General features: G+C 28.7%; 1 protein-coding gene across 1 annotated transcript; it reads right to left on the minus strand.

Moving 5' to 3' along the window:
- Window positions 1-6,762: 6,762 nt before the first annotated feature.
- Window positions 6,763-8,528, minus strand: LOC129284351 (uncharacterized). Its single transcript, XM_054919800.1, has 2 exons — window positions 8,102-8,528; window positions 6,763-7,176 (listed from the first exon to the last, which is right to left on the minus strand). The coding sequence occupies exons 1-2, from the start codon at window positions 8,344-8,346 to the stop codon at window positions 7,137-7,139; spliced, it is 285 nt and encodes a 94-aa protein (XP_054775775.1). The 5' UTR covers window positions 8,347-8,528; the 3' UTR covers window positions 6,763-7,136.
- Between the last annotated feature and the right edge of the window lie 13,205 nt (window positions 8,529-21,733).

Raw genomic sequence — 21,733 nt, forward strand, 5'->3', positions numbered from 1 at the left:
TAATTATCACTTTAATTTTTTATAACTGTAACTTCATATTTTTAATTGTTAAAATAATCATGTGTTACAAGTTTAATACTAATTGTATATACTTACCTATGAGTAATTTATGATTTTTACTTTAGCATTTTACAATCATAACTTCACATATTTAATAATTAAACCAATCATGTGTTACTAATTACTTACAATTATCTCATCATTAATTTATAATATCATTTTAATATTTTACAACTACAACTTTACATATCTAATAGTTGCATTACTAACAAAATTTAACACTAATTGTTTACAATTCAATAATTTAGAACTATCATTTAACAAAATTTAACACTAATTGTATACAATTTAGTAATTTATAACTATTATTTTAACTTTTTATAATTGTAACTTTATATATCCAATAATTAAACTCATCATGCAATACAAATTTAACATTATTTATATACAGCTACCACATAAGTAATTTATAACTGGTGTTAAACTTTGTTAATAATGCATGATCGGTTTAAATATTAAATATGTGAAGTTATAATTATAAAATATTGAAGTTATAGTTATAAATTACTAATAAGGTAATTGTATATAGTTAATATTAAACTTGTAATAAATGAATGATAACTCACATTTATTACACACTTTTTCTTATTATTATTGACCAAAAATCATGTTATATTTACCCAAATTGCACACTTATTACATTAATTGTAAAAAAATAGTCTAAGTATAGGATTCTATGCATTAGGAACATTTTAGTCATAAAATTGATCTTTTGAGAAAATGTTTGAGAAAATTTATCAAGATATATTTTTAGTCTAAAAGAACAATGGTCTAATTAGATTTCAAAAATTTATTTTATATTGACAGTAATTAATTTCACAAGTTAATAATTTTAAAAAGTCAAAGTTTTGGGTTGATTGTTTTCTTGCAGTTAGGCTAGATTATTTTTGTACATGTGTGGGCTTACAATTTTTAGGCTATTTGGCATGCCCTAAAGGCTCTTTTATGATGTCATAATTAGTTTTTATTATTTAATTGCATTATGCCACATATTTAAAAATTAATTTTAATTGAAAATGCAAACTATTATCAATATGCTTTGAACTTTGATCTTGTGTGTTACATTTGTTTGTGTAGGTTTATACACTTTGGATTTGGCACATGAGGACCAGTGGATTGGAATAATAGATTATTCAAAAAAGTAAAACACTTGAGTTTTGGGGTGAAAGTATAAGTTTTGTATAATCTTGCACATGTTATACCACATTTTGAATCCACTCATTCTCTCTCTTAATTTTCCATTACCTTTAACTTTATTTAATTCAATTTTTAGACCATTTTCATTTGAATTTTCATCCATTTTATCATGGTAAATAATAAAGTTACTTTAGCTCATTTTTCACTTATTTTTTTAACATTAAAGTTGGGTTCGTTCACCCTAGACTTAAATCAAACTATCTTAATTTCATTTTTAACATTCATTCTTGCATTCACTCTTATTTTTTCAGCCTCCACCCTTCTCCATTCTCTCTCCATTATTCTTCATGTTCTCGATCCCCATCTCATCTTCTCTCTTCCATATCTCATGATCCAACTATCAAAATTCTAATCCAACTCCACCATTTTTCTTTTACCTTACTTTTCAAACTCCAAGCTTTATTTTCTTGGTTTGGCTTCAAAATTCTCAAGGTGTTCATGAGTATGGTTTAGCCATGGTGCAAGAATTGTGCTCAAATAGGTTCCAAGATGACTAAAAGCTAAATCTACAAGAAATACTAGGAGAGAAGGATGCTAGAAGAGTCTTAAAATGCCTCAAGGAAGGTTAAGGGTTGTGGCCACTCTTCATTAAACCTAAGTTGACGTAATCTTGTTCTTAAAATTAGGAGCATTATTATATCTTATTTTTATTAACCAAAATTGATATTTAACTTGTTAATTTAGTATTTTTTTCACTTGATTCCCCTTTGTGTAGTTGTTGAAAATTTTTTCAATATATTGTAATTCATTTAAATATATAATTTATGTGTGTTGAATGTGTCTTACATTAGCTATGTATAAATATATTTGGTTGGTGTTTGATAAAATGTCTTGTGTGTAAAATTATGTATTAGACTTACCATAGACTGAGCTACACATAAAGGGAACCTAAGGAGAATTTTGATCACTTTGCACTTAACTAAGAAATTGATCAGGGACTTGTATAAAATTGTGCAAAGACTTAGTTAATTGAATTGGTTAGGAAAGCATACTTATACAAAATTGTGTAAGGGGTTTAATTTTATCAATAGAGTGAAAATTAACTTAAGCCTAATTAAAAAGAGTAGACAAAGAATCTAGCATCCCACAACTCTTAGGAATCCACTTTAAAAAGGGTTAAAACACTCATTTCCATTTCATTAGTTAATTAAGTTTTTAATTAAATTTGTCCACTTAATTTAATTAGCTAAAATCAATCAACTCTTGGTTAGTTTAGCTCACTAGTTTAGCTTTAATTAATCTTAGTTAGCCTCCTTAGTGAAGAATAACCTAAGTTGTCACTAATACTATATTAGTGTTAACTTAGTTATTTTAGAGTGTAAGCGACATACGCTCTCAATGATCAAGTAAACAATTGGATATGTGAAGTTAAAATTGTAAAAAATTAAAATGATAGTTGTAATTAAATTATTAATGAAATAGTTACAAATTATTTAATGGAAAAATATAACTTTGGGTTCTTACACTTTGCTTGAATTTTGTTATAAGTTCTTACACTTTTTTTGGTGTTTCAGGTCCCTACCTTTTTTTGATGTTCTAGGTCCTTCTATGAGGGTGTTATAGGGATTTAGAACACAATATATATATATATATATATATAGGGATCTATAGCAAAATTCGAATAATGTACATGGATCCAAAATTATGTTTTTTCTTATTTAATTAATGTAATGTTTAATAAGGGCATTATTGTTTTCGCACCTCAATTTCAAATTACACTCAGATTCCAAAGGATCTGGGTATAATTTTTAAATTTTGTGAGATTTATTTATAAATAATTCTGCTCTATGGATCTATATATAATATAATTATTCCTAGAATCTAATCTCTTTGAACCACACAAGCCAATTGTCAATCCTATAGCGCAAAACAACGTAAGATTCAAATCTGAATATTAATGTGAGAACTTAAATGGTGTGTGATAAAAGAAAATGGATTTCTCACTAATCATAAATATCAACAATCCAAATTAAAAATATGAATAGTTTAAATTCAATTTTTTTTGTAATTATAAGGAATAGTTTCCATCCATAATAGAAAATATTGCTCTTTGTGAGGTATTGAAAACAATGAGTAGACATCTTTCAATTAAATTCATATATGAAGACTGAGATTCAAACTACTAATTATTTATTTAAGTGACAAGAGCATTTATTACTCACACTAATTTTAATTAGTAAATTCAATGTTATTTTAATTTTAATTTTTCACTCCATCCTATACCTAAATAATATAAGTAATGGATGAGATCAGATACGCATGTTAAGAAATGGCTTCGTATATAATAAAACTATTGTTGAATGATATGTTTTGATGATATAAAATCAAGAGAAAAAGTTTTGTTACTTATACATATCAAGTCTTATAGATGATTAAGTGACAATATTCTCAAGAACATGAAAAACAAGAAAAGACTTAGAATTTTTAGGTTTATTATTTGTTTCTTTTCTTAGATTCTAATATGAAAACTATTTAGAGCAAAAGCACTAAATGAATGGTAGAATGCATCCATTAGAGATTGTGTTTTAGGCTCATATAGTCTTGAATCTTCATTGTCAAACACTTAGAGTACATTTGTGCTAAAATGTCATGCTTGTTCTTGTATGAATACATGCGTGAATCAACCTTCCCTTATGCATTATAGAACTTAGTAGATTCAATTCAAACTTGAGTTAAAATTGAAACTCACTTGAATTAAGACGCATTGCTCGATTTTGTAGGTCAATTCGCATGTGACCTAGATTGGTCCCCTGCGTGTTTGAGCCAACATAAAAGACAAGTATCTTGAGCTTGGTTAGATCTTGCTTAACTTTGGATTGAGATCATGCTTGAATAAGCCATTATATTTAGACTTAATTCTATGAACTAACTCTTGCTTGAGTTAGTTGTTATCCAAGCTTGAATTATCCTTAAAGTCAAGTTGAATTGTACCAAAAAGTAATCCATGCATGACAACTTGGTGATTCATGCTTAGGTTCTCATACTTAGTTTATTTCAAGTCTGACTTAGAGAGTTTTAAGCCATGATAAGATAATTCAAGTTTGATTCAGATGTGACTCAAGCATGTTTGACTCACAGAGAGCACATTTCTAATCCACACTTGATTCAACTTGTACTCACACATGTTTGAGCCCACAATAGAAGCAAGGAGATTTTGAACTCTATAACACACTTAAAGCATAATAGCCTCACACTTGAACTAGACAAAAGTAAACCTATAGTGCACAACATGTGAATCATACTCTTACAAGTATTTAATGCACTTTGCAGAAAAATGTTTTTTCTAGCAAACATCACTTCCACATGTCTTCAATAGCTATTTTTTTTATTTTAGTGTTCCTAATGTCCCTTTTAGTGCAACTATAAATAGGACCTCATTTAAGTTGAGCATTAAGTGTGTTGCATTCAATTTCTACTAACTGCATTCATTCTTTTGTGAAAAAACTCCAAAAGAGTAGCTTTCATTTATTCATATCCTTGTAAGTGTTGTTTGTGAAATCAACAATGGTGTAGTTTTGTGATTGTACTGTGTTTCTTGAAGTTTGTGTTTTTAATGAAAAATCTCAAGTGTGATTTTAAGGATTAAAAGTAGGTCAAGTGATTAGGTTGAATTGGAATAAATATATTGTGTCAAGCTTTCTCTTCTAAACTCTTTTTCGTTAATAGCATTCTGCATTAACCTGTTTTTAGAGTCATCGTCATCTTGGGTTGGAAAAAATTTTGTAAAAATTTTAATTCACCTTCTATTGGGTGCCAACCTTATCCAACAACTATTTTTACTATTTTATCCCCAATAAATATAAAGTATTGGGTACTAAGGGGTGTTTAGTTTAATTGATTAAGGGAGTTGAATTAATTTATTTCAGTTTGAGTTCTAAGATATATAATTGTATTAAATAAACATGTCAAAGACATTCCCAAACTACTTTTGCAGCTGCCATTAATTTGTAATTAATGATCCCACACAATAAGAGTTCGGATTAGTTTGGACAGAAAGTAGTAATACTTTTAAGTTTCTCAACATACCGAGGTAATAGAATAAAAAAAAAATTAGAATATTGAGTGGTTGGACAACACAGATTTAGCGTTGGCGAAAAAGATAATGGAGAGTTAAATGAATAAATAAGAGATTTTGTGAACATGACATTAAATGCTCATGAACATTTGTAATATCAATTACTTATATTTGGTAACAATGATTTCTCCCATTTTTTTGCCCACGTGAGGTTTTTTTTTTTTTTTTTTTTCGGGGGGGCCAATACATGAGGTAATGAAGGGAGTGTTTTGATGGATATATACGTAATTGTTTTTTTTTTTTTGGTGTGAAATAGGAGCATTCGTTGACAGTAGAAATTAGTCTTCTCAAAATAGAAAATGCAAATGGTAAACCCCTTTTTAAGACTATAGTTTTACCCGTATATAAAAGCTGAAAATCATTCACTTGATCTTGTTTATAAATTATTTTAAATATGTTTTATTAGAATTAGAAAATTTTTTTGCATCAAAAGAATCAAGCAAAACTTTAAAACTTATTAATTTTATATAAAAATTTAATAAGCTCTCAACCTATTAATTAAATGTGCATGCTTTCTTAATAATATATTTTTTTCACTACCATTTAATGAAACATAAAAGAAAAAATTTATAATGAAAATTTAATAATGACTTATAAATAGGAAAAAAAAATCTTCTCCCTCCACGTTATAAATAAGATTGAAAAAGTAAATCCCTAACTATTTACATAAAAACATGTCTCTATGCCCCGCCCGCCAACATGAATTGGTAAGTGTCACGGAGAAAACTTCCCACAAAAGGCTTAATTGGCACAAACTTCAGGCAAGAAAGCCTCTAGAACTTAAAAAGCGGTACTCATGATAGATGCTTGTGAGCTCGCATGTCATGACTTTATGAGATTTCAAAATCCAATACGCTCAACTTTTTTTCAGTAAAAAATCGTAATATTTAGCACTGCCACATCTCATTTTCACTCATTTTGTGTTTGTAAAGGAAGAGATATAATAAGAATGTGTTTTAACAAGTTGGAAACTGGACCGAAGGCCAATAATTCACCACACCCATAAAATATGGAATCCAGTGAAAAAGACTTACACAAGATCAGATATGCAAGCATCCTCCTTTTACAGGTGCTTCACCTCACCACCACCTTACTTTAAAATGGTGCAACTCACTTTACTTTATTACCACCAACTCATTCATTCCCAGTATTTAATTACAATAAACTTTAAAGAACCAAATTCCACACTCAGCATATCACACCAAAACCAAAAGCTAGATAGCTCTGTTCCTTTTTTCATTTTTTTGAATCATAGAGACTCGAACTTTGATGATATCGAGTCCGTTTTAAAAGCAAGCATGCATGGCTGCTATTTCTACAGTACCTTCCTGTTCATCAGTTTCTGTACTTTTTTGGCTTTTGAACTTTATAGATATGATTTTTTCTTCTTTTTTATTTTCTTCACATGCAAATTAACACCGGTTGATTCCTTTTATTTCATGGATAATAAACTATTACTCACGAATGAAAATATGACATGTGTCAGTCATCTAGGCGAGCTAGCCTTTATCTAGAAAAGCTTTAAGAACAAGAAGATTATCCCTTCAAAAAATACACATATATACATAAATACATACATACATACCAGTCTGTAAATTGAAGTTTCTCCAGAAAATTAATGATCTCTCTTTCAATTCTTCTGATGAGCTTATTTTCTTTGGGACAAGCCTTCTTCTTCTCACTAATCTTCTTCAGTTCATTCCTCTCAACTTTGGTGAAAATATCATTTTCCTGAGGAAAAGCTTGTCATTTTCTTCTGCAATAAGCTAAGGTTGCTGAAGCTTTGTCATGTTCCCAGAACACACTAGGCTTCGCCAGGCGGTCGACCAGAATTTCCTGCTCTCCTGAACACAATATTCAAATAAGGTTCTCAGAGAAAATTCAATGGCTGAAAGACAAAGAAAATTGAAGTCTCTTTTCTTTAATTATAGTGTATGCAGTACTTTAGCATGTATATAGCGGTTAATGAAATAGTTTCAGAGAGAATCATGCACTTCCACGCATGTTTAATTGTATTATTGTGCTAAAAGTAATTAAGGGAGGAACAAAAGAAAGAGAAGTAGGACAAAAAGGTTTTGAAAATTTCATAAAATGCAGAGAAGAACCATACGAAGTGAGCAAACTTTAATGCTTGTTGTGCACATTAATAAATAAAAACATTTGTGTAGAATAAAGTACTTATTAGCCACACTTTATCATTTCCTTTAAAGGGGGCTAAGTCTCTTAAAGTCCTGAAAGCAACAATCCAATGTAACAGTTAAAGCATAAACAAACACTCCCTGACATCTGGCTTTTCCCCTTTATTTGGATTTAGAAACAATAAAATAATACGAATCTGTCTGCTACATGAGGCATAAAATATGAAGCAGATTTTACTGGTACAAGATTGCTGTAATTGGAGACAGAGAGTATCTTATGCAAGCATCACTTTGCTTCAACTCCGTTGAAAAACACTAAAAACTGAATTAATAACTAAGCCAACATAACAATATATTAAAACCGAACTGAACCAAATCGAATTTCAGTTTGTTCAGTTGTGCTGGGCAAATTGGGATTTTTGGAAGATCATATGCAGTACTGTTGCAGCAGAAAATGTCCATGAAACATCTGATTGGCGACTATATATGCTTGTATATATAAAGTCACAAAATGAACTCAAAAAGGGAACAAATAAGTGCAGAAACACCAAACCTGGTAAATTCAAACGTGTGACAGATAAGTAAGAAGACTATTATATATATGTAAACTGAGAAAAAAGTTAAGACAAACCTGTTATGAATAGGATCTGATCCATTTGGGACTCTTCTTTTGCTCATGTAGTTGAAATCCAACTCTTGTTGGTTCATGGGTTGGTGTCTACCAATCTGCTGATGGTCTCCATGTTGGAGTGTTCTTCCATATCCAGATCCTAATCTTCCAAGCAATAGAAGACAGACATAGCCCACCACTAAGAATAACCTTAAAAGGAAAGAACAAGAAAGACCCATGCGTAAATTTTCAATCTTTTTTGCCATGGGAAGAAGGAGAGAAGCCTTGTACTGATATTAATAATACTGCATGATTTGATTGTTTGTGAATTTGGATATATGAGGTCTGTGTATATGAAGACAAAAGAAAGGAGAGGAGGAGGGGGGAGAGAGAGAAGGTATGTTGGTGGGCTAAGGCAAGAATTTTTTGTTCTCTTCAAACTCAAAGGATTATGGATGTAGGTTAGTTTTCTTTATAGGTTAGAGTTTGGGGGATTCTATTGCACTTTCTCGAGCGCAGAGAGAGAGAGAGAGAGAGAGAGAGAGAGAGAGATGGAGGGAACCTTTGCTTTATACTGAGAAGGTTCCAATACGACTCTCACCTTTTGCATATTTTAGCCCAAACACTTTGATTTGTGTATTTTCATGCAACTACGGTATCAGGAGAAAAATAAAATATACTTCCTGTTCTATCATCCTTTACGTGCAATGATGTAAAAGGAAAATACGTTATGAATGGATTATAACGACTATAAATAATCCCACTAAAAATGTACTAAATAATAATAATAACAAGTTTGACAATAAAATTGCTTCTACTGAAAAGTAAATATAGAATGCATATCACATAGAACATTATTTGCAAATAAGCTTGTTTTCATAAATAACCTATATGTAAATATCTTTGCAAGTGTTATTTGAGCTGTGAAAATTCTTTGATGAATATTGGTGATGAGCTTGTGGAAGTTGAGTTACCTACACTATCTTCTAATGGAAAACAGAGAAATAGTTGAAATGAAGAATTGCAATGAAACAAAGAATGAAACCAGTGGGGTAAAGAGGGGATAAGTCTGTTGATGTGTCAGAATAAAGAAAAGTTAAAAAAAAAAAAAGGAAATTAAGAACAACACAGGGAAAGCCATTGTGAAAAATCTCACAAAGAAAACATGTTAAATTATGTGGGTACAAAACCAAACAAAATAAAAACTCAGGAATATCATATATCAAGTTCAATTAATAAGCTTCAATAAAAACTTCAACATAATGTTACGTTAATCCCTAGTAGGCAATCTCAGAAGAAAATCTTCTGAATTTGTGAACTCCAGAGAAAATATGATTTACAGAACTCACAAAAGTTCTGTAATATCAGCTTAGGATTCGAACAAATAATTATATATTAAGAGAACGTAAAAATACTTTTGGTATAATAAGTCTAATAATTGAAACACTTTTTAGTCAAGTGCCGCCAAATTTGATGCCATATATAATATATGCTTCTTAGATCATACTTAAAACACTGGCAGCCAGACAAATGGTATATATATGTTTTTTTTAATTATATCTTAGCTTGCGAAACTCTAAATTAGTTTCGACTGTTAATTAGTTAATATAATACGTTTTTCAGTACTCTTATCAGAATCAAAATAAGGAATCGATCTTAATGATGAATTGAATGGCAAAAAGATGTACACATATATATGCACTAAACTATATAGAATAAAGATTAAAGGCACACAGATCAAGTTGGTTTCCTTTGAGATATATATATATATATATATATAAAGGGTTGTGACTTGTGGGGAATATAATATATATATATATATATATATATATTTGTAAGGAGACATGCACACTATATATGAGAGAGAGAGGGAGCTAGCGCGAGAGGGAGAATACCAATACATGATGTTCTTACTACTTCAAAATAAAGCATAAATCTTTTTATTTTTTAATGCCAACCGGTTTGTAGAAATAAAATTAAATTTTGAATAAATTGGATTGAGTTAGATAGATCATGTGTGTGTAAAGCTCTCCCAACTGTATGAGAAAGCGAGACAGATGGAGGGAGAACGCCAATACACAGTGTTCTCACCACTTGAGAATAAAGCATATACTCCCTTTTGTCCTTGCGCCTTTTTAAAAAATTCTTTGGTCCTTAATATAAAGCACGCACATGATAGGTATTCATTATATTTTTTTTTCAATCCTATTCCTATTTAAACTCATTAACTATGATATAGAAGGTAATGCAAATTATTTGAAAAAAAAAACATTTAAATAGGAGCAAAATTAAAAGTTGATTATAATTTCAGACAAAGCTAATAACTCAACTATCTTCCTTTGGTTTGGTGAAGTAGTTATATGTGCCTTATAATAAGAATTGAAGGAAGTAAATCTTTTTTTTTTATAATGCCAACCGGTTTGTAAAAATAATATTCACCACTATTGCATGGAGGACTTTTTACATTGATTATTTTGTATTTTCTACATCGGTTATTGGGTGAAGTAAAAAGGATAGAAATGAAAAGTTGACTTTCAACATTAGTCATATATATGTCTTGTATTACTAATTAGTTTTGACTAACTTGAATCAAATTAGGCAAGATAGTATATGTGTGTAAAGCTCTATCAATAGTAATTTTATGTGCATACAAGACTTTGCTTGAGGGAAGTATAGAGTCATTTAATTTGAACTAGCTAGCTGTTATTTGGTGAAGCATATATAAGGCATATTTTGTCTTATCCATATATTAGTCTTCATGAATCTATCAGTAAAGAAAACCCAAAAGTGAATATATATATATATATATATATATAGTTTGAGAATCCAATACTTCTCACTGTAATGGCTTCACCTTGAAGGTACTAGATCACTAAAAAAAAAAAAAACAGCTAATTTTCTAATGGATTAGTGACAGAATATTTTTGTTGGTAAAAACACCATTATTAATTCATTAGTGACAGAATCAGAGACAAAAATTTTTTGTCACTAAACAAGGATAAGTTATTCTTACTTTATAATGAAATGCATTTCGTCGCTAATCCGTTGCTAATTTTCCAATGAGCTCATTTTGTCACTAATTTATTAGGCGGACCAAAATATCATTGTCACGTCACTCGATGGACTAATATCACCTCACCATCACCTAGTCACACAATGGACTAGTGTCACGTCACCACCACATCATTTATCATTGCCATGTCAAATATTATTATCTACAATTGTGCCTTGACTAGGTTCAAATTTACAACCTCATACTCTTTAGTGCCTTTTCGTCCACCTTATTGCCAATTGAGCTGAAAGAAATATTTAGTCTTAATTGATAAATTAAATATATAATACTTGACCATACACACATATATTAATAAATATATTGTTTAAACTATTATTAAATATAGTATTTAAATTTACTTATTTTTTAACATTATATTTATTTATTAATATGAAAAATTAATTTATATAAAATAATTATTTCTATTATATTTATTTTAAAAAATTATTTTTGATAATAAATTTAATATTAAATTAAAAAATATTTTATTATCATTATATATTATTTTACAATTTGTATCTATATAATATATAATATTTTAATTTTTTAAATATTTTATTTTTATTTTTAAATAAGAATAATTAAGTATGAAATTTAAATTATTATTAATAATATAAAATAATTTAAAATAATAAATTATTTTAAATTATAATTTTTAAATTATTTATTTATAGCATAATAATAAATTATTAAATAAATTATATATAAATATATATTATAAATAATAAAATTAAATTAAAATTAATTTGTGATAAAATTAGGGACAAAATTATAACAAAAAGCTTTGTGAGGGAATTTTTCATAGCAAATTCCATCACAAAATCGAAATAAAATATCCTAACCATTAGTGATGGAATTTTTCATTAGTAAATTATTTATGACAGATTAATAACGGAATAATGATAAAATTTTAGCGACAGAACATTCCGTCACTAAATTCTGTTGCTAAATTAGTGACAGAATTAGCAATGGATTAGCAAGAAAAATTTATTTTATTACTAAATTCCATGGCTAATCCATTATTTTATTTTATTTTTGCAGTGGATAACTCAGTTTTACGAGAAAGCTTTAAGAATGGATGCCTTGCCTATGGCACATGTTTGATGTGGAATATTATATGTTAGTTGACACGTAGACAGTGATTTATCCTGGCGGGCATAAACTGAGTTTTTGCAATTTGATAATTGAAAACTTTTTTGTTTTGTTCGTTGTCTATTCTCTTTCTCTATTGCAATAATCGAGTGATGTCTCTTGTTAGTTATCCATGACTCATTCACCCTTTTCAGTCTAACTAGGTGAGACATATTACGCATGATCTCGTGTATTTACCTTTTATAATTTCCAGCTCCAAGCACCTCCAAAAGGCTAAAATTTACCACTCTAGCTCTGCTCCTTTGTGCTCTTCGAGTTCTTCTAGTTTTCTCCCTTTCGTTTTGCCCATTTTCGTGACTGATTTAAATTAGATTTTGCACTGTCTGCCATGGTGAATGACATACACAGTGAGCCCCATCTGCATTTTGGCTCCTTCATTTGGGCCCAATGTTTTCAGAATCCAATTGAAAAGTTCAACAGTTCATGATTTGTATGATTCAATTGGGTTAGACCAATGGTTAAATAGGTGACATAATAAGTAAATTAAAAAATTATATATAATAATTTAAATATAAAAAATAACTATGAAATTTCTACTTAACTTAAAAAAATTAAATATGTTAAGTTTATTATGACGTAACAAGTCATATTATACAACATAATATCAAATGATTAAAAAAATTAGTCATTTCCTAAAAAAATTCAGTAAAAACATTTAAAAATATTTTTTTAATAGTCTGGTTCTTGAAAACCGGATTTGGTTCTTGACTTAATTCCGGTTCTGGATCTAACCGTCAGTCTGAAACGGCCCATCCTGGCTCAACCTCTAAAATAGTTTTTATATATTGACCGAATCGAAATTCAGACCAATCCGATTGTCCAATTTTAAAATCACTGCTTGGGCCAGCTTGGCCAGTTCACTCCTTAGCACAATCCTATTACTCGACTACTAAAAATCCCAATTAATCCATTAGTCATTGAAAACATTATTAACTTAATAGATGCACCACATTAGTAATTTAACCTTTATCAACTCATTAATGCTGAATTAAAAATTTAGGATGTTATGCATTCAACCTTTTTAGTCTAATTATGTGAGATCTTGTATATTACAGAGTTTAAGAAATTAAATAAGTCTCATTATTCATGGCTTGTAAATAATATATAGGTTGTTCTATGTCTTACATTTTATAAATGAGTGGGATATATTTCATCATGTTGAATAAAATCTAACAAATGAGCTGTAGGTTATGATTTTATATCTTATATTAATGTCGTTGATTAAATTAGAAAAGTTTATTCATCTAGAAGAGAGTCATATTCATAGGGAGGAATTTTTCTTTTTAAAAGGTTAATTAAAAGAAGGGCATATACTAAAGGCTTATCATACCATAGCTGGTTTAAGAATGAGAATTTTCATTATTATAGACAAATGGTTATTGAGATGACATTACATTATATTCGAGACTGGATACACTAGTCATTATTTAGTTTTTGAACCAAAAATTGCCCGAATCAACCCCTCGATTGACCAAATCATGTATTCCCTATACTCTACACTAATCTCTCACACCCATTATATATCTTTCAATTAATCTTATATAAAATAACTGGTTTTAGGAGTCTACATAGGTGTGTGTGTGTGGTGTGTGTATATATATGTTGGTCTAAAGAAAAATTAAGCATATTCATTTGAGTTGTCATTCTGAACCCTTATTCTTTGAATATATATGAAGCTTATCTCTGTGTATATATATATAACCTAGCTAAGTACTGAGATACACTCTTATTCTTTCATTAGTATGCATGCAGAACTAGATCAGATGACTAGTGTTTCAGTAATAAGTTATGGTCGTGGTCATCAACTCTCTTCTTAGCTAGTTTCTGCTCTTCAAGGTAAATTTGGACTTAGAGTTAAGTGTTTTGACTAACTATATATATATATATAGACACACATACATCTTTGTATATAAGTTCACTGATATATACTATGTATGTCTGGTTGTGTATCATCAGCCTGTCACTGCCAAAATTGTATGCATGTTATAGGATGATTTTAGTATCGCACTCAACATTGTCTTAAAATAATCTTAATCCCTTTACAAGTATTCATACAATCGCAAGCTTTATACAAATGCATATGACACTCAGTATAATCAGGTCAATTCAAACATTTGTTAGATCCAAGTGGGAGTAGTTCTTTCATCGTGATTTAATTTCTACCATCTACAAGATTCAAACTCTTAAACTTGTTTAAGAGGAAAAAACACCGATAAGTTGTTATATAATTGGATTTTCACCATCAATGATGAGTCTAAAGATGAATTCAGTTAGTTTGTAGAGCTGCATATATATATATATATATATATTCTCCATATTTGGCTATACAGAACCAACATTTTTACTCTTATTTATTTCTCACGGTGTTTGAGGTGCTTGAGACCCTGTAATGAAAGAACAAAATCATGGTTTGATATATATATATATATATATATATATGAAAAGCAAAAATCAAAAGAAATATATGTGTAGTGTATCTGTCATGTGGAAGTTGGCTTGTTAAAAGATTATTCCTCTTAACCCTCATGCATGGTATCAGTTAGTGTAAGGAATAGGCTAAAGTTAAACTAGGTGCCTTTGTTCCTGAAGCACTGGTCATTATCATGGTTGTCTCTTGAGATATAAATATATATATATATATATATAATATATAAATTAATTACTAATTAATCTTGAGCACTAGTCATTATCATGGTTATCAACTATATACATCATTCTGTGACCACAGGAGGTTCGATTCAGTTTCACTGTCTTGGATTGATCAATGGCAAACAAAACAGCCCAAAATACCATTTATTAGTATATAATATAGAAGAGAAAGTAAGGAAATTAAACCATCAACAATAGTTGAAGTGGTTCAATTCCTATTTTCCTTGAATATATATATATATATATATATATATCTCAATTTCAAGCCGTATACATAAAAAAAAAAAAACAAATTATTGCTGAGAAAGTTTTACACCAATATAGTAATTCGATCCAACTCAATCTAGATAATTAGTTTAATCTTCTTTGGTGTAGCTTCCAAAAACTTATAAACATTACTAATTAATAATAAAAATGTAAGTAAATGATTTTATAAAAAAAATTTATTACAACATTTTTTATTTTAGGCAACAGTTTTAGTCACAATAGTTCTAAAAGTGTTGCTTAATGTGGATATGAGTAATAATTTTTGTGTTTGCCATTAATCAACAAATATTTGGCAACGTTTGAAAATTATTTCCTAAAGCAAAATGAGCAATAATTTTTAAGTGTTGAAATAAAATTTTCAATATAAGGAACATAAAAAATTGTTGCATATAAAGGTACTTTTATCACAATATTTTAAATTTGTTCTCTATTCTAATAGGCAACAAAAAAAATGTTTCTTATAAATCTTCTTTTTAGCAACATTTAAAAACTATTTCTTATTATTTTTCTACTAATAAAAAATTATTTCAAGTTTTTATAACTTATCTATATTCTTTTATTTATTTATTTATTTTCTTAATTTTTATTTATTAATTAGAAAATTTTAAAATTTTATTTAACAGTTATCTATGTATGTATATAATATTTTGCATTATAACAATTAAAAGTCATGTTAGAAAAATGATAGGAGACATCTCATCTCTTAAAAAGAATTAGGGTTCAAATCCTAGATGAGGAATGAAATATTAAATTTAACAATTATCTATCTATCTAATATTTAAGTGTTGCCTCTACTCATATGATAAGCAACAGGCTAAAATTGTTACTTATTTCAACACCCCAATATCGTGATTACTGTCTTACTACAAGCAACAATTTTATAATTTGTAGCTTAGAATATGAAAAAATCATTACCTCATATCATAGGTAACGGAAGCAAGTTTCACGCTCAAAACCCATTGTCATATAGTATAGGAAACAATTTTGCGCCTTGTTACAATGGTTTTTAGTTGTTGCCACTAGTAAAAAAATATTGTAGTGATGTAAGTAAAAAAGAAAAAGACCTATGATATTTATTAGGATGTCAAATACATATAGACTTTAAGTTAATGTAAAAAGTCTTGTATTAAATTGAGAATGAGTTTAATTAAAACAATATATAATTACTTAATTATATTATAAGAGTTGAAGGGTAATTTTACTTTTAAACTATATATAAGTCCAATAGTCTATAATCTTAAACTCTTTTTTGGATATAATATTTCTTTTAACTTTTTAAAAATGGTAAAATACAATGTCACTTTTATCATTAACAAGAGTTAACTTTGACTATTAATTGACTAAAAAATTATAAAAAAATGACAAAAAGGGCCTAAAATTACAAATAAAAACCCAAAAAATTACAGAAATAGACTAAAAACAATTTCTTGAGCATATTCTTTTTGTAAATTTTGAAATTTTGAGACATTTATTAATAGTAAAAGTAATATTGTATCATTTTTAAATTTGAAGGGAAATACTGCATCAAAAACAAGTTTAGAGCCAGAGACATTATTGGACTTTTAGTTTAAAGGAAAATTTACCATTTGATCCCAATTTTAAAAGTTTTAAATTGAGATATAATATCTTTCTAGCTCACTTCCTTTTAGGTTGTTACCTTGGGCGCCCAACAATATATAGTAAAATCTAAATTAGTTGAAATACGAAATATTGTATAATTGATGGGCCAAAAAACTAAATTAAAGGCAACAGTTATTGGGGGCCACATGAATGTGGTGTTTAAATTATGGAATCGTACAGATCAACGTTGTGAAGTTATATATTTAGGACCTCGAATAAGTCCGACATGTATGTGTCTCAAAACAAAAGGCCACCATTCAGGAACTCCAATATCTATTATTCTATGATGCTTCAAGCACTTTCATTTTCATATGGACAACTTCAATATGCTTCCAGTGAGAAAGTGGCAGCTAGGAATGTTATTCTCATTCAAGCTTCTTTTCATTTGGTTTTGGGAAACAAAAAACCCTTCAACTTTGCACTTTCATTAAAAAAAAAAAAACATTCAAGCACGTATCTTTTGCATACATTGCCTTTTTTATGATATTTATTTATTTCATGTACAAAAAAAGGAATATAAGGTTTGAGGTGGAGCTGTCCTTTTTATTTTTTTTTTCCTCTTGGAGATTGAGTTGCGTTGAGTTAAACCATTTTCAATTTACAGGATTTATAAATTTTATATTTTTGTTCATTAAATATATCAAATTATATGTCTCATATATATCCAGTCTATCAATCTTATAACTTTTTTAGTATTTACAAATAGTTCTTGTTTATGATATATGGAATATTTTTTATAATTTTTGTAATTTTAAATGTTAAATTTGTTTATTAAGGAAACTAAATTATACACAAGCATACACATACATGCGTATAAAATAAAACTCATGTCCTTTTTAATTGTTATAAATTTAAACATGTTTTTGAATTATATTATCTAAACAAATTTCAGTTGACAAACTGATTTTTCTTTTTTTTTTTAAAGAAAATCCAAACATCAATTTTATCATAGTCATTTACCCAAACTTCAGTCTGCAGAATCTATAGTTAGAATCTAGTTTGTGGAAATCTCAACTATATAATGGTCAAAAATCCAAATATGCACTAAATCTATTAAGGTACCAATGTATGTTAAGCTAGAATGCTTAATATATGTATTAAAAAAAATGCTTAATATATATTTTAAATTTCACCCCTATTTTATAAGATGATTATATAAACATAAGTGAGGATGAAAAAACTTGATGAACATTATATAGGGTTAAAAGTTTATTTTAACCTTAAATTATAAGTTTAGGAGTGTATGGGACTCTAAATTCAGTTGTGGTGTAATGATGCTCTTCAATATTAATTTAAAACAATGCAATGTCACCCGTATTGTTAGTTAACTAAAAAATTATAAAAAAACTTAAAAAATTTAAAAAAAGACTCAAAACATTAGAAATAAGTATCATATAAAAAATTATAATTTTTTATCATTTTATGTTATTTTTTATCTCTTTTTTTATAATTTTTGAAATTATTTTATGTAATTTTTTGTCAACTAATAATCAAAGTTAATATTTTATAGTAATATAGGTAACTTTACACCATTTTTAAATATTGAAGAGAAAAAATATATCAAAAATAAATTTAAGATCTTAGACCCTCGTAGATGCTCCATAATTTAGTTTAACAAGCTCACTAATACAGTAGTATACACGTGAACATTGTGTGTGTGTGTGTGTGTGTGTGAGTATAAAGTTGTACACTATATTGTATAAATACATCGAAAAAATCATGCATTTCGTGCTATCCTACGAAACTTACCTGTGTTTCTGTTGGCATGCATATCGTAAAAATATAACTCTTTTTTCCCGCTTCCTGTTTTCTTCACATTCAAATTAAATGTATTGGTGGTGGCCATGTAAAAGACGTGGTCAAGTTGCTATATATAAGACTTTCTATTTACATTCATTGTCAATAATAGGTCATTTCACTTTCTTAATTACATAATTACGTTCATAACAATAATATTATGGATATAATAAAATATATAAAGTCAACGTACGCTTCAACTTTTGATTTTGACTTCTCTATAGAGCATATTCTCTACAGATTTATGTGTGTTTGTGTTTATCATCTTTCTGTCTCTGCATAAATTAGAGAAAATGTGTATTTTTTTAATTTTAAGATTTAAATCTAAATATGAGGCTAACAGTTTGATCTTTGGATGGTTTATAGATATTAATGTGCAAATTAAAAAGTCAAATGTGTAAACTTAATATCATCCTTCCCCAAGATCATGATTGTCCAACTCTCGAGTTGATTCTTTGAGTTTATCGTTTCATATTTTAACTTATAAAATTATGTTAACTTATTTATAAATTTAAACTAAATAAAACTTGATTAAATTCACGAGTTAACTATTTGAGTTTATCGATTTTACATTTCTAATTTACAAATCATGTCAATTCATTCATAAACTCAAACTAGATGAAATTGGTTAAACTTGTTGATTTTTAATTGACTTGAGAAAATTAAATATATATTGTATAAAACTAGCTTCATAAAAGCAGTAGGACACAATTCAAAGAAATTAAAAATAAAACTCAAAAACCAAAAATTAATATTAATAAAAGAGAAAACAATAAAAATAAGTTGTCCTATTTTAAAATTTTTACGTTGAGTATGACCATTTATCAATCTATGTAAATTTAATTTTAATGATTTATTATAAATCAAATTACAATCATATTTTATATTTTAATTATTTAACCATACACTTGTTATGGTTATTTATTAATAAAAATAAATTTTTATAAATTTATAATTTGAGTTTATATTTTTATCACGAATTTAGTTAAATTCATGACTTTGATAACCTTGCCCATGATCAAGCACAAGCCAACTGGACAGATAAGACTCTTTCAATTTACAATCATTGTCGAGTATTAGACATTATTCGTTTTCCTATTTTAATAAGTCTAATCAGAATATTATAGATGTGATTAAAATGATATAATAATTATACAAAAAGTGGTAAAACAAAATAATTAGCTTCCCTTACCAAAAAAAAAAAAATTAGTTGATGGTATTTGCTTTTGAAAGTCAACTCAGCGAGAAACGCCGCAGAAGTAACACGGAGGCTGTCATTTTATTAATTTCCAGGACTATTAAATGGCGACTGAAAATTTTCTCTCTTCCCAAACTTGCAATCACATCATAAACTCACTAAAAGAAGACGTTGTCGACGACATATCCAAGACTATTTTAAGATGTTTGGTTACCTTAATTCCATTTTGAATTCAAACTTCACCATGAATAATTCTGCGCCAAGCTCGAATTCGCCAGCGAACATTTCCGGAAGACTTTCCACCTCAACTTTACCGGCCAGCCCGATGACGCCACCGTTTCAACGATCTCTCAGCCGCGATGCGGTGTTCCTGGTGTTTATAAATGCGACGTCGTTTACCAAGTGGTCGCCGGAGGGGGAAGAAAGAGCTTACTCATGCGTTTGCACCTGAAAATAAAACAGAGATGATGTCAAAGGATATGTTCACAGACGCATTCCGCTGGTGATCGGAGGCGACGAGGTTGAACTTCACAGAGACAACGTCGTTCAACGAAGCTGACATTCAGATCGTGTTCATTTCATTGGACGGGAAGCTAGGAGTGATAAGTGACACCTGGTTGGATATACGACAATGAGATGGGAGGTTGTTTTAGACTCCGATGAGAATTGGGTGTTGCCGGGCGTGGACACGGCGGAAGGAGACGATCTGGACCTGGGGTGGGCGGTGATGCACCAAATCGGTCATTTGCTTGGACTGAGCCACTCAGCGATTGAAGAGGCGGTTATGCAGTACCCTTTCATTCTGCCATCGGAGAAAAGGAAGGTGGCTTTTGAAAAAGATGATTTGAAGAGGATTCAGCAACTCTACGGTGCGATATCGCCATCGCCCGACGGCGTAGGGCTGAGATGGGGCATGGTTTTAACTCCATGGCCGGGAAAATTACCTTGCTTTTCTAGTTATGAGTGACACAGTGAAATTTTCAAACTCGAGTCTTGAATACCAGAATTCTAAGTCGCTGGAACTATCAAATGAGGACACGTGTTCAAGCTTAGTAAAGCGGTCAAATGAGTGTTACTTTTACAGTTCATGAATCTGTTTCTTTCTTAAACCAAATTATGGTTTAATTCCCTCTCACAATCAAATTAATAAGAGAAATCCACTGTGATAATTTATATAGTTTGAAGGAATTTCAGGGTAATTAGTGTTCACTTTGTGTATTGCTTGTTATCATGTACGTGGTTCAATTATATTAATCAAAATGCTTTTTATTTATGCCACCCCCTACATTTTTATTTTATTTTTTACTCATACATGGGTAGCATTACTTAATTATTATTATTTTTTCCCATGTGTACTCCAGTCCAGGCGGTATTGAATGAAAGAAAAGAAACTTTAAGTTTGACTTTACAATAAAATCATGTAAGATATTTTTGGCCTGTTTGATAATCTATTTTAAAAACAGTTTTATATTTTTCAGAATAAAAGAATTAAAAAAATTATTTGATAATGCATTTTTAATTTTTTTAAAAAATATTATTATGAAAAATGAAAAAATAAAAATAACTCTCAAGTGTTTTGAAATTATTGTTATGAAAAATAAAAAAGAATAAAAAATACTTATTTTTATTATTTTTTTTAAAACATGTTTTATAAAATACTAATTCTTAAAATAATAAAATAAAAAAATTTCAAATAGGCCCTTTCTCCCTAATTTAAAATCTCAATTGTTCTTTGTTTGGGCTTTGGCCTCATTTTGTAATTAAAAACAATCTAAACTGTTAATTCACAATTCAATATACAAACTTTCACAACATAGCGAATTAAACAAATTATATCTAATAAAAGGTATATTTGTGTTTGGGTGGAAACCGAAAAAAAAAATCTCATTATACAGTTAATCTAGGCGTTTACTTAAAA

Source organism: Prosopis cineraria, unplaced genomic scaffold (assembly GCF_029017545.1).
Source record: "Prosopis cineraria cultivar Desert tree isolate PC_DT_omini unplaced genomic scaffold, ASM2901754v1 PC10, whole genome shotgun sequence".
Classification (NCBI taxonomy): domain Eukaryota; kingdom Viridiplantae; phylum Streptophyta; class Magnoliopsida; order Fabales; family Fabaceae; genus Prosopis; species Prosopis cineraria.

Bases quoted from the DNA above. Each gene is read 5' to 3' on its own strand.
- LOC129284351 (XM_054919800.1), bottom strand. From the start codon at position 8,346: ATGGCAAAAAAGATTGAAAATTTACGCATGGGTCTTTCTTGTTCTTTC. The intron at 7,177-8,101 runs GTTTGTCTTAAC...TATTGTGTTCAG, and splicing joins TCAGATCCTATTCATAACAG to GAGAGCAGGAAATTCTGGTC.